This window comes from Watersipora subatra, chromosome 11, assembly GCF_963576615.1.
Source record: "Watersipora subatra chromosome 11, tzWatSuba1.1, whole genome shotgun sequence".
NCBI lineage: Eukaryota > Metazoa > Bryozoa > Gymnolaemata > Cheilostomatida > Watersiporidae > Watersipora > Watersipora subatra.
Window position 1 is genome coordinate 39,480,586 of NC_088718.1, and position 13,001 is coordinate 39,493,586.

General features: G+C 38.2%; 1 protein-coding gene across 1 annotated transcript in view; it reads left to right on the top strand.

Annotated features, from left to right (window-relative positions):
* The window catches only part of LOC137408056 (protein still life, isoform SIF type 1-like), a 51,108-nt gene that overhangs the window by 33,882 nt on the left and 4,225 nt on the right, over positions 1-13,001 (top strand). Inside the window, exon 24 of the mRNA XM_068094444.1 lies at positions 12,536-12,714. Coding sequence (XP_067950545.1) covers positions 12,536-12,714 — 179 coding nt within the window. The remainder of the gene's footprint in view (positions 1-12,535; positions 12,715-13,001) is intronic.

Below are 13,001 nucleotides of genomic sequence, written 5' to 3' on the forward strand. Positions count from 1 at the left end.
CGTACGTCGATGTTAATCCCACAGAACCTCGGTGATCATCTTTGATAAAATTGTACACACTATCACAAATTCACCCCATTTTACATCAGCAAATAGTCCATGAAATAGCTATTTCATTAAATAACAATGTCACGGAAACAACAAAATACTAGTCCTGCAGCAATTGTCACGAACGAAAATATAGTTCAAGCAATCCCCCACAGCCAATCATTATCGCCAAAGTGGTACCTATTGCACAGGCTGCCCAGGATGCTTGGCAAACTATCGGGAAAATTTGACAGCTGAAATCTTCACCAACGTATCTGCATTGCCTCGACGATGCTATCGGTTTTCGATGCACATAATCGACAACATCGACACATGCCGATATAGTGGGAACTAGTCTCAGGCACTCATAGAGCAAAGCAAACACAGCTTTTAGATGAATTACTCTTTTTGATTTCAAGTTCAGGAATGATATTTAACTCTATGTTTTACAAGTATTTATAAATATCCATGGTGTCTTCGCTGGTCCTAAGGCATGCGAGTAAAGCTTTTCTATTGGATTATAAGCCAGTTTCTTTTTTTGGTTATTGTGATAACTGTTGTTTCATCGATTTGTAAATGTTAAAGCCCATTAGTAACAGGGGTTTGGCGATGCTTATTTTCTAAGGCTACTGAGAACTAAAAGTAACTTTTTTCAAACAAGAGTGCATTTGGTATGTCTGCTTCGAGATAAGTAGCAAATCATTATTGACCATAAGCATATGTTATTTACTCATTAGTTTAGAATAGGACACACATTATCCAAATAGCACTGAGTTGCCATGGTTACATGACATACTCAGTGCTATACCAAGCACCAGATCACTGGTTACGCAGCAAATTAAGAAAATTGTAGTTGGAGTGAGCCATTAGTAAATTTTAGGCGAGTCATCGAAATGGCATAGAGTTTTTTATTGCAATCACTTCGACTCATTGCTTTTATTACTTTTTATATGTTAATAAAAATTATTTCTTATCATTTTTTAGTCGCTGGAATTTTGTCTTTTGGTCATAATAGTCGGGAAAATTGCCGAACAATTAAAGAACAAATTCAAGAACAACTGTGCATACCGCTTTTCATGTCTTACATAAGCCGGCCCAACAGTAGTGTTCCTGTTTGAATGTAGCCCAACAGTAGTGTTCCTGTTTGAATGTAGCCCAACAGTAGTGATCCTGTTTGAATGTGGCCCAACAGTAGTGATCCTGTTTGAATGTGGCCCAACAGTAGTGATCCTGTTTGAATGTGGCCCAACAGTAGTGATTCTGTGTGAATGTGGCCCAACAGAAGTGATCCTGTTTGAATGTGGCCCAACAGTAGTGATCCTGTTTGAATGTGGCCCAACAGTAGTGATTCTGTTTGAATGTGGCCCAACAGAAGTGATCCTGTGTGAATGTGGCCCAGCAGAAGTGATCCTGTTTGAATGTGGCCCAACAGTAGTGTTCCTGTTTGAATGTAGCCCAACAGTAGTGTTCCTGTTTGAATGTAGCCCAACAGTAGTGATCCTGTTTGAATGTGGCCCAACAGTAGTGATTCTGTTTGAATGTGGCCCAACAGAAGTGATCCTGTGTGAATGTGGCCCAGCAGAAGTGATCCTGTTTGAATGTGGCCCAACAGTAGTGATCCTGTTTGAATGTGGGCCCACAGTAGTGTTCCTGTTTGAATGTGAACCAGCTAGTCAGTTTGCTCCAGGGGCACTGCTGAATAATTCTTCTCTTGCATGGTATGCAGCAGTGTGGCCCAGCTCGGGTAAGCCTTGTAACAAAGATGCAGTCATCCATGTGTTTGATATGTACTTCAGTACTAGTTGTAGCCTGTTTGGTTGGTAGGAATCACTTTAAAGTCATATCATGTTAGCTAGGTTTGTTAGCGTCAATCGTGAATTGGGCGCTTTAAGAAATGAAATGATAAATTATTTCTTTATTTAGATAAATAGCGATGAGCTATGATTGAAAAATGTCATTTGTATAGCCATCAAGAAATAAACAACGACCGGTGTACCAATCAACTCTTTGGCACAATCCACTTTGCTTAACATTGTTGCTTTGTAAAATTGACCTGCTAACTCTTTGTAGTAGCTCATTTCTGTACAGCCCTAGTGCTAGCTCTTCGTAGTAGCTCATTTCTGTACAGCCCTAGTGCTAGCTCTTCGTAGTAGCTCATTTCTGTACAGCCCTAGTGCTAGCTCTTTGTAGTAGCTCATTTCTGTACAGCCCTAGTGCTAGCTTTTTGTAGTAGCTCATTTCTGTACAGCCCTAGTGCTAGCTTTTTGTAGTAGCTCATTTCTGTACAGCCCTAGTGCTAGCTCTTCGTAGTAGCTCATTTCTGTACAGCCCTAGTGCTAGCTTTTTGTAGTAGCTCATTTCTGTACAGCCCTAGTGCTAGCTCTTCGTAGTAGCTCATTTCTGTACAGCCCTAGTGCTAGCTCTTCGTAGTAGCTCATTTCTGTACAGCCCTAGTGCTAGCTTTTCGTAGTAGCTCATTTCTGTACAGCCCTAGTGCTAGCTTTTTGTAGTAGCTCATTTCTGTACAGCCCTAGTGCTAGCTCTTTGTAGTAGCTCATTTCTGTACAGCCCTAGTGCTAGCTCTTTGTAGTAGCTCATTTCTGTACAGCCCTAGTGCTAGCTCACAAAAGACAACTCTAACGAAACCTCGAACAAAGCTTTGTAGCGTTATATTGTTAGGCCAAAAAGGGTGATTTGTTGAGGCTTTTTGGTAATCAAGCAATGTTGTTTCATAAAATAGTTATTGGAGAGGATTGATATGATTGGGTAGTTATAGTTTTTAATCCTTCCTATTGGATGAAGCTACATTTGTGCAATTGGTCAACTGTTTGTGGAAATGTAATGGTGTTTAGGCTAATGCTAGGCTAAGGCTAAGGCTAAGGCAGATCATAAGATAGTTAGCGTTATCATTGCTTGCTTAATCAGCGAGTTAGATAAAAAATCTGGAGAAATGTTGGTGAGGTGTGATTGGCCATATAAAACCTATTTTCTGTTTTAACCTCAGATGTGCTAGAGATCTGTTTTGGTGTAGTTTAGCCGATAGCAGGATGTGAAGGTCATCCTTTTCAGCTAGCTTGCTCAGTAGTGAATTCTTACTATTTCAGAAAAGATGTGGTGTTACTAGAAAATTCTTAACTTCGTGCTCCAACCAAACAAATTCACTACTGCAATCAGCATTTCTAATAAGGTGAAAACACACTAGGCAATATTTATGGCGATATCGTGCTGCGTGGCGCTAATTTGCGCTAGAATTCGCTCAGCGAGCTCATGCAGATCGATAACGCTAGATATTCTCTATCACAACTTTATCGCTAGCGAGATGCATTTCGATTAGTTGGTTTTTCCCAGAATGAATTTTTATGGTGGTTAATTACTTCTTAACGATGTTCACCAACGTACAGCAGCAACATTTTGCTGTTTTGTTATGATTAAAACGTCATCAGTACGAACACTGAATTGTTTATAAATTCAATAAAAGCACCCTTAATCCTGTCCAACATAACACACACAAAATTACAAAAAATACCTGTTGAAAACCAACATTTGAAGTCAATCGTTGCACGGGTTGACCATCTTGAGAATGGTAATTATTTAACATATTAAATATGGAAAACTACTGTAAAGTAAACTATATATAAAAAATCGTAAAATACCACTAATAAAAAACAAGAATCTTTTTTTCATATATGTTGTAGTGTACAATCCATGAAAGTGAGTTGGGCCTATTAACAAGAGCGGAAGTTGTTTACGTCGTTGCCTCGACGGCGCCATATTGACTTACCTATAAATTTATTAACAACTCCGAAGAAATTAATGATACGGAATTGTATTGGCAGTTTGTGAGTATACCCACGTTATCGTTTGCTAATGAATCGCTCAAGTGCGTTTAGGCACACACCAGCAATATATCCGCGCTTCTCACGACGCACGCGATAAAATCGCCTGGTGTGTTTGGACCTTAAAAGAAGATCTGGCAATATTCGTGCATTGCATAGGTTTCTACAAGACTGTACACTATCATTATTCTCTGTTAATACGACTAAATATATGTTGTACGTGTTGTGTCCTAAGGACAAGCCTAGGATGACTTATTGCTGTGTCATTCATAATATGATATTGTGTAAAACATATATAGACTGCCTAATAATACCTTCTTGTCTGACTGGTATTATCAACATTCTAGCGCTTCATCTTCTACTTCCACTAAATTTCATCGATGCAATTTTAGTTATGACTCGAATAAAAGCTCAAACTGTGCACGACATCTGACGAATATAAAATGGTTGATAACATTAAAGTGGGTGCATTAAAGTGCGACAATGCTAGGTTTTTACAGAAGTTTTTCTTTGTACTAATTTCTGTCACTTTCTTAAGACATTTCGATTTTACTGATCAATTTTTCTTTATAATGCCGGAAGTCCAAAAGGTCAAGGTCCTATCCAGGTCGAGATTTCACTGTAACTTCTTTTGAGAGATTATGCTGCTCTTTGATTGGCTATCATAATCTCAAAATATTTTTTTGCAGCCGCCAAAAAGACGTAATTTGCTATATAAAATCAAGCTAGCTTATGGCTTGTACGTTTTCTAAGTTTAGACGAAGTCATTGTTGATGAAGAAGATAAAAATGTGAAAACGAGTTGGCGTAAACATGTCTTCACATTTCTTTCCAAGAAATTCAGTCACATTTGTGGCCAACCCGCATAGTGTTACACCCCTTTGCTAGAGCAGCATTAACCCAACTTTACATGCCTAGATTCAATCACCTGATTTATCTAATAAATGTATTGCTCATTGAATGCATCAAACAGTTTAGCCGTTCGTATTCTTGTTATCAAATTTGGCCTTGTCATTGGACAGCTCTCTTTGAACAAGTCCAGACCTCTATAATCTATTGGTTTGTAAATTCTACTGTTAGGGTAATAAATGTCAAATGATATGATTACACGGAATATAAAAGATAGTGTTTTAGTCAGAGATACGTTTCTTTCAAAACAACTTATTTTAACTCGCTGTTAGCTTATCTTCGGCTAAGTATCGGCTTTTTCGCTTGCACCAACCATCTGTCTCTATAAAGAGTCAAATGATGGAAGTTTTAACATTCAGCTCCTCCAATTAACGACATATTGCAATTGGTTAAAAACTCACTAAATACTTGCAAAGTAGGGTTTCATATAATTGCTAAGATGAGTACAGTTGGTGATTAGGAACGGCCAAGCCTGATTTGTGTGCAATTAGAGACGGATGAGAGGCGCTCCCGCCGATTAACATACGCGTCTTTTAGTTACGTCGAGGCGATGAAAATGTCTAATAAGATTTCATTCTCCATTAGGTCGGCATCTGCTGCCTTCTTATCGTCTTGTTTATGTGCATGCATCACTTATGAAAGTAGAGCATTGTTAAGTAAGTGCTTTATTGTTTTATTATTCATAACACTTGTTTGCCTGTTTGGCAGCGTGTTGAAGTGCTCTTTGGTAGGGGACAGATGCCGCCACCCTCGGCCCTGGCAATTCTTAGAAAACATTTTTCTGGCAGACTCGCAAGCAATGTAAATTGTGGTACAAATAGTGAAAATACAAATGGTTTTCTATGTTCAATCTAATGCACTCAGACGTTGCTCGCTTTTTTGTTTCACAAATCTAGGTTTCTGAGAAATGCTGCCACATAGTTCTGATTGGCTGATGCAAGAGCAGAGCGTTCCTAATAAAAAGGTTTATACTTATGAGTTTTGAAAACTACAGCGAATAGTTTGCTGTGTCTAAAATAACACATCGGCGCTAAGGCTAGTTAATTTTTATGCAGCTCTTGGAAATCTTTAGAATAACCGCAAATAGTTTGCACAACTTTTAATCAGCTGAGCTCACCAAGACTTAAAGTTGTGATATGTTGAGTGTTATGATTGTTTGGAATAAATTAGTTGTGTTCAACTTCATTTATGGGGGACTCTGCTATCTCCTTTAGCCAAAAGGCTGATTGCAGACTCTAACTAGACCAGCCGGGAACACTCCCAAGCAACGAGTATGGTTTTCAATGAAAATTATTGAAAATACCAGAAAGCGTTGATATATGCAAAACCCTGTGGCTAAAGGAATGAATTGAATAAGATTTTGAGACGACATGTGGTCTAGCGCTGTTAGTCAATAGGTTAACCAGAGAATATCCATTCTGTGGCTTCGAGTCTGAAAACAATAGCCTTCACATTTTTACTAAAAGTAAATAGAGAGTTCACTCAGGGCTCACACTAAGTGGACTGTTTAACCAATAGTTGTCAATTTAAAGGCTGGTATATCGCTGTGTGTCAGAGTTGTTCTCTCACCAATTATTCATCAACTATGTAAACCGTAAACCGATGCCATCGCTGAGGCAATGTGGATGTCACGAAACATTGTCGATGTCAAACTTTCCCGATGTTTCGCCGAGCATCGCTTCGTCGATGTTGGTTGGCTGTCGGGGGAGTGCTTAATCTATATTTCCCTTCATGACAGTCGCTGTGAGACTGGTATTTCATTGTTTCAACGATTACATTGCATAATAAAAAAACTGTGTCTCGAACTATTCGCCCAATGTAAATGCGGATAAGTATTTGTAATAGTGTGAACAATGTTATCACAGACGATGACTGATGTATTATGGGACTAACACCGACGTACCGCAACATGATGGGAACCAGCCCTTAAGTTGTGACATATTGTGATGTTTTTATCAATAAATCTTTGTGGATTGCTATTAAGCAATTTTTTGCAGTTCAGCTGTACTTGTAGCAAGCTTGTCATCAAAACAGCAAATCATATATTGCATCAGCTGAAACTGCAGTAATGGCCAGCACTCCATCGTGACATGTTGAATGAATTTGACGTAGCCACATGACCCGTAGCGAGCATTTATCTGGGGGTTACACGCTGATCATTGTTATTATTATGTGTGACTATTTCGGTCATTAGCATTTCACCAAACATTATTTTAAAATAGAAGCAGATATGCCACATAGTAATAGTTTTTTATGGCTACTTCCTGTTTTATGATTTAAGATGAACTTACACAAGATTGTAGTTGATTTTATCAGGAAGTATCAGTATTTTTCTATCATTTGTGATTGTTTTTGATGTTTGAGGGGATCTGACTGCCAGGATGTTTATAGATTAAAATCAACCAAACTTGATTGCGGTTAAAGCGCTCAGAAGAAAATACGTGCAAAATGATGTCACTAGTTGTTGTCATTCCGACAGTTGATATCGGCTATTGTGTTCAAGTCGCAGCATTACACGTCATTAATCTGTCGGTCTCTTTGCAACTATAGCTGCTATGATCGCACCTTCACGTGATCCGAGCGTTTTAATCACAATCAAGTTTTGTCGATTTTAGTCTTGAAACATCCTGGCAATCAGATCACTTTAAACATCAAAAACAATCACAAATGATAGAAAAATACCGATACTTTCTGATAAAATTTACTGAAACTCCTTTGTAAGTTCATCTTTAACTTTACCTATTCTGAAGGTACAGCGTTCATTGGTGTAGAGACTAGGGTCGCGTCTCAACTGCCATATCTATTTACCTATGAGATTTAACAGTAAAATTCACATGTCAAAGTCACCCACCTTTAGGACATATCATTATTACATTAAATCCCGTTAGCTTTGAACCAGTTTTCAAGTTTCCAGCTTGTCATCCTAAGCGCTTTGAACTCAAAGTGTTTCCATTGTTAAACGCTAGCATGTGTTGGGTAGAACCAGTTTAGGTAAGAAAGCGGCCAAGCTAACAAATTGACAAGCCAAAGGGAATGCAGTACAAGCAGATACCATTACTAAACATGTATCCATATGTTTGAGGATTCCTGTGTATGAAACAGACACGTGCTTTTGTACCTATCTATAAATGCTTGCAATACGAAATCTGTTGATAGGCAGCATTCCAAGCTAGTTAAAAGGTTAAACTTCTATCCGCAGATTAAAATACATACTTACCGTTTGTTATATACATACTTACTGTATGTTATATACATACTTACTGTATGTTATATACATATTTACTGTATGTTACATATTTACTTACCTTATGTTATATACATACTTACTGTATGTTATATACATATTTACTGTATGTTACATATTTACTTACCTTATGTTATATACATACTTACTGTATGTTATATACATATTTACTGTATGTTACATATTTACTTACCTTATGTTATATACATACTTACTGTATGTTATATACATACTTACTGTATGTTATATACATACTTACTGTATGTTATATACATACTTACTGTATGTTATATACATATGAAAACAGCAACACAGAGCATTCAGGTTGACATTTTTGCCTATCATCTCTCTCGAAACTACGTTACATAACCTGCTAAATTTCACCATCATAGACCTGTCTGGAGCAGCTTTCTAAAGAATTATGTAATCATGCGGGCAGCTAAAGTTTGCTGCCAAAGCAGTGTCTTTAGTAATATGACCAGCCTAGCTAGGGCAGCCAGCATTTAACAGCGTCGAGGGGAACCCGGTTCCTCATTTAATTTTACGTACTTCCTTAGAGCAGATGCTATTGGCGAATAATTTGTGCTACAAGTTTCGACACACGGATATACGTAGAGGTAGTGTGTTCTGTGAATCAGTATGTTATTATTTGGCCATTGTATGCGTTAGAATCATGAGTTTGCGTATGTTTGAACAGGGAAAGTGAGCAGCTATCCATTATCTATATGAACTTACTATTATATACCTATAAGACTCGTGCACAACTATGCTTGGCGTAGGCGCTCTTCATGGCCACGCTAGTTTTGATGCATAATGTATGGAGGTAGCACAGTAATTCCATCATCGTCTCAGACGAACGGAAACCGTCTCGTACCATCTAAGGTTGGTAGCTTAGTTCCTAAGGAAGGTGACAGCGGCAAGAGATGGTATTGGTTAAATGTTTTGTAGTCTGTGATCCTAAAATTTATAGTGGATAATTTTTACTTTTAGTAGCATATCGTCATGCATAAGCTAAGTGGTAGTGTTTCATTATTGTTTCACAAGTACTTAGTTGCAGAAGCAAGAGAACTTCTTTGAGCGGTAGGCTATGTGTTTCTATGATATTAAACAAGCAAGCTCTACAACTGCAAAACTTTGAGATAATAAGTTTTCTAAAAGATTTTGTCGTTTCATTTTGTGAAAGGTCGTCAGGTGGGTCAATGAAGCACAGAGTGTAACTATTTGCACTATTATTTCGTCTAGTCGAATGCAGTCAACTAGAGTAGGTGTTGCTGTGTAAGACTACCAATCCGAATGGTGTGGTTTCCAATCCCGCGCGATGTAATATTTTTTTCACAACCCGTAACTATGGCTTTGGACAGGCGGTTGCACATGACTGTTATTATAGCAAAGATTCTGTTATTAAAAAGATCGTGTTCCAGGAATTTAAAGTCTTTGGAATCAGTTGTCTGCAAGTATCACAATAATCATTCATGTTGTGTTTTCAATACTGATGGTGTTGTGTTACTATGTATTGTGCAGGTTAAATTAACTAGACAGATATTATTCTTTTAAATACTACTAAATATCCATTCTTTGGCATTATTCAGGTATTAGTGCATAATATTACACTTAAAAACGTTTGGAGGCTGTAGGTTTTATCTTGGTCATGTACTGTATAAAGGCAAGTTCGATATAACCTGAAAGGTATTGTCTGTTAACACTGTCAAGGAAAGGAATGTGTGCTATACCACTGACCATACAAATAACTTCATTTTTTATATAAAAATATCACCACAAAACAGCGATTGCCAATATTTATGATTAACAGGCACATACACGAGGATATTTAAACGTTATGCATATATTTTTTATAATGGTTGACTGGTATGCGTTGTGGATGTGTAACAGCACTTGCATAAAAATATGAGTGTTTGTGTCACGTTCAGTTTAATCATATCGTTGACCATTCGTATGCATAGCTGGTGATGCAAGGCTTGCGAATCCTTCAATTGATCATTACTGGCTATCAACAACACTGGAAATGGATTGTCATATCGTGCAAAGTTCATCTAGCTTCCTGCTTGTTATCGTTTGATCGCTGTGACGAAGGCTGACGAAGGCGTGTAACTCAGTTCTGCCAAGCAGTTATATCTTGCTTTTTCTGTCCTGCCGTCATTACTCATGTCTATTTTTAGACATCTCTTCATCCCAGCCTAATTTGTAAACCAGATGTCACGCTTTCTGGCTTCACGATCCCAGCACTTTGTATCCTTGTGGTAGGGCACGCAGTTTATGTCATAGCATTTGGTCATAACAAATTCTCTATTTTCACCAGATGAATCACGTTTGGAGTCATGGTGAAAAGGAGGCATGACTATAGGAAATAAAAATAACTACCTAATATTTGACTCCTCACTTATAAGGCAGACGGTTCCGTCCGCTACCTTCAAATTATGAGAACCATGAGTGAGAGTGTATTAGCTAGGAGTTAATGTTTTTATCAAAACTTCTGACAGAAGTAACATTGAAGGTCCAATCAATATACAGAGCTATTTGGTTCTATCTTGTGATTGGTCAAGTATATTTTCTTGTTTGGTGTTATCTATATCGAGTATTAGTAAACTCGCTGACAGACGAATTCTGAAGATTTTAATGCACTTGAAAGCTGATTGCAGTTGTGAGGTTCTGTAACGAGTTGGTGTGTTGACTAGCCAATCTTTCAGAATGTTTTTTTAGGCTCAGCTCAGGCGAGAGTGTCTTCTGCTCTGCGGAGTGTATCTGACTAAGCTTGGCAACTGACTTGTTATATAATCTTGATTACTGCAATAATAGGAATGTTTGCAAAGTTGTCGAAAACTGTTAAATACACAGATATAATTTCAGAAGGTATGAGTTGATCTTGATATATCGCTTATACCAGATGTTTGTCAGCCCTCTAGCATGTCGAGAGGCTGCATTGCCTTGGGTGCATAGCTGGGCCGCTCGCTCGATATAGAATAGTGGGCGGAGCTTTATGTATTGGAGGGCGGAGATTGGCTATGTATTGTTAGAGAAGGAATTCCATTAGAAGTGCCAGAATGGATTAGCATTTATCATTTAGACGGCTGAGACTTTGGCAGGCATTGACAATACTTCAAAAGCTTAATCTCCTTCTCTCGTACTTTATGGTCCGCCGCTGAAACAACCTCTTACGTTCACCGACTCAACTCGTCTAATACTTCTTTCATAGCTAGTTGAAGATTGGAAAGATATTCTCTATGCATTGCATTGCTAATTATTTGATGGAATATTGAGATAACTATTGTCGCTGCCGTACCGCACCTCTCACACTCGCAACAATGAAGTTCAAACAGAAGGGCTTAGGATATGGAAAGGTAGGTTTATGGTCTGCTCGTCGTTGTTTGTGTTTTTCTAATAAAGTTCTGTAAGTCGGTGTGTCATTTTGAAGTAGCTGTTTTAATTTCGAAAGAGGTTTCTCACCGAGCTCGGAATACGCAGCGTGAATCTTGGATTATAGCTGCCAGTTTTAAAATTCAACAGCGAAACCTGCAGCTAATTAGTGGTTTATTGTTTCACAACACAATACACGATACGATGCGTGCCCCTTGTTTACTTGGTTGAGTGTCATGTCGTGAGCCGCGTATGCAGATGCTCTGCGAATGGGTAATTGGGTGCGGTCAGGATGTTGTGGGCAGGGAATGTTAGTAAAGTAATCAATGCCTAATTACAGCTATATTCAGAGCTTACATTTAATTATGCTAAGGAAACTAAGAGAAAGTGCTCATCCATTACAACTAAATTAAAATATTTATGTGAGGCCAACCTTTCTAATATCTAATTTGCTTCTTATTTGAGATTATTCCCTTGTTCCCTTTTTTGCAAATGAGTCATATTACGTTTATTCTGTTTGAGTCTCTCAGTATAGCGATTAGCGATGTTATAATTTAAAACTATTACGCATGACTGAGTTTTCCTATTAGAGTTATCCTTTCCTGTCGTGTCTATGCAGCGGAACCCTGGATCTTTGCGTATTGGTGCAGTCTGATTGCCAGATAACCTGTCAGTTATTTGTTTCTCAGCTGCAACAATGTTGGCTGATTAAAATAGGTTATTCCTATCAAACTGTATTTCTAGCAAAATCATCTGATACATGGATGCCCTTTTGTATGTTTATTTTCTGACCTTACTTGAAAAATATAGAGGCGACAAATATTTTTAAATTCTAATCTGAGTGTATTAAATAGTGATCATTCAAGCTGTAATAAAATAGTAATATTACTTTTATAATTACGCAAATTATAACTGAGTGATAGGTCTACAAGAATGTGTCCTCATTCTTAGTAGATGATGGCGTGCTTGAGAATCAAGCATCCATGTGTTGTGTGGATATTTTACTCTCCGTCTTAGAAGTGTCCTAGTAACTACTGCAACCCGCACACTAATTATAGTCAGCACAACCTCTGATAATCTGCTCTTATTGGCATGAATTTATTTTTTGTCCTTTGTGCTGCTATGATGTATACATCAATGTATTTTAGACTGCGGAACAAGTGACTCATCTCTGTCGGATGGCACATGAAAGGAAGGTAGAAGAAACTCCGGTAATAATGCCAAGCATACAGCCACTGTCAGACTCTCAAAAGCTCAGAAAGATTATCATGGAATTGATAAACACGGAGAGGGCGTATGTCCGCGACCTTAGTATGCTCATGGAACGGTGAGTCACCTCAGTAGATAGTGTGAGGCCCTCCCAATTCTTACTTACCCAGCTGAAAGATAGTAAACATTATAGTATGATAGAGGAGAGCTCTAAAGTAACAAGTAACGTCTGCCCTAGGTCATTGCCTGGTTAATATCTTCCTTTCTCAACCCACCAGTGCAGCAACCTGGAGCACTGGTGGATGAAACGCCAGGCCAAGCTGCAATCGCTGCTAACTGCATGCTCTTCAGACTCTTCAAGCTGCGTCTAATGTAATTGACACGCCATTATTTTTACTTGCTCAA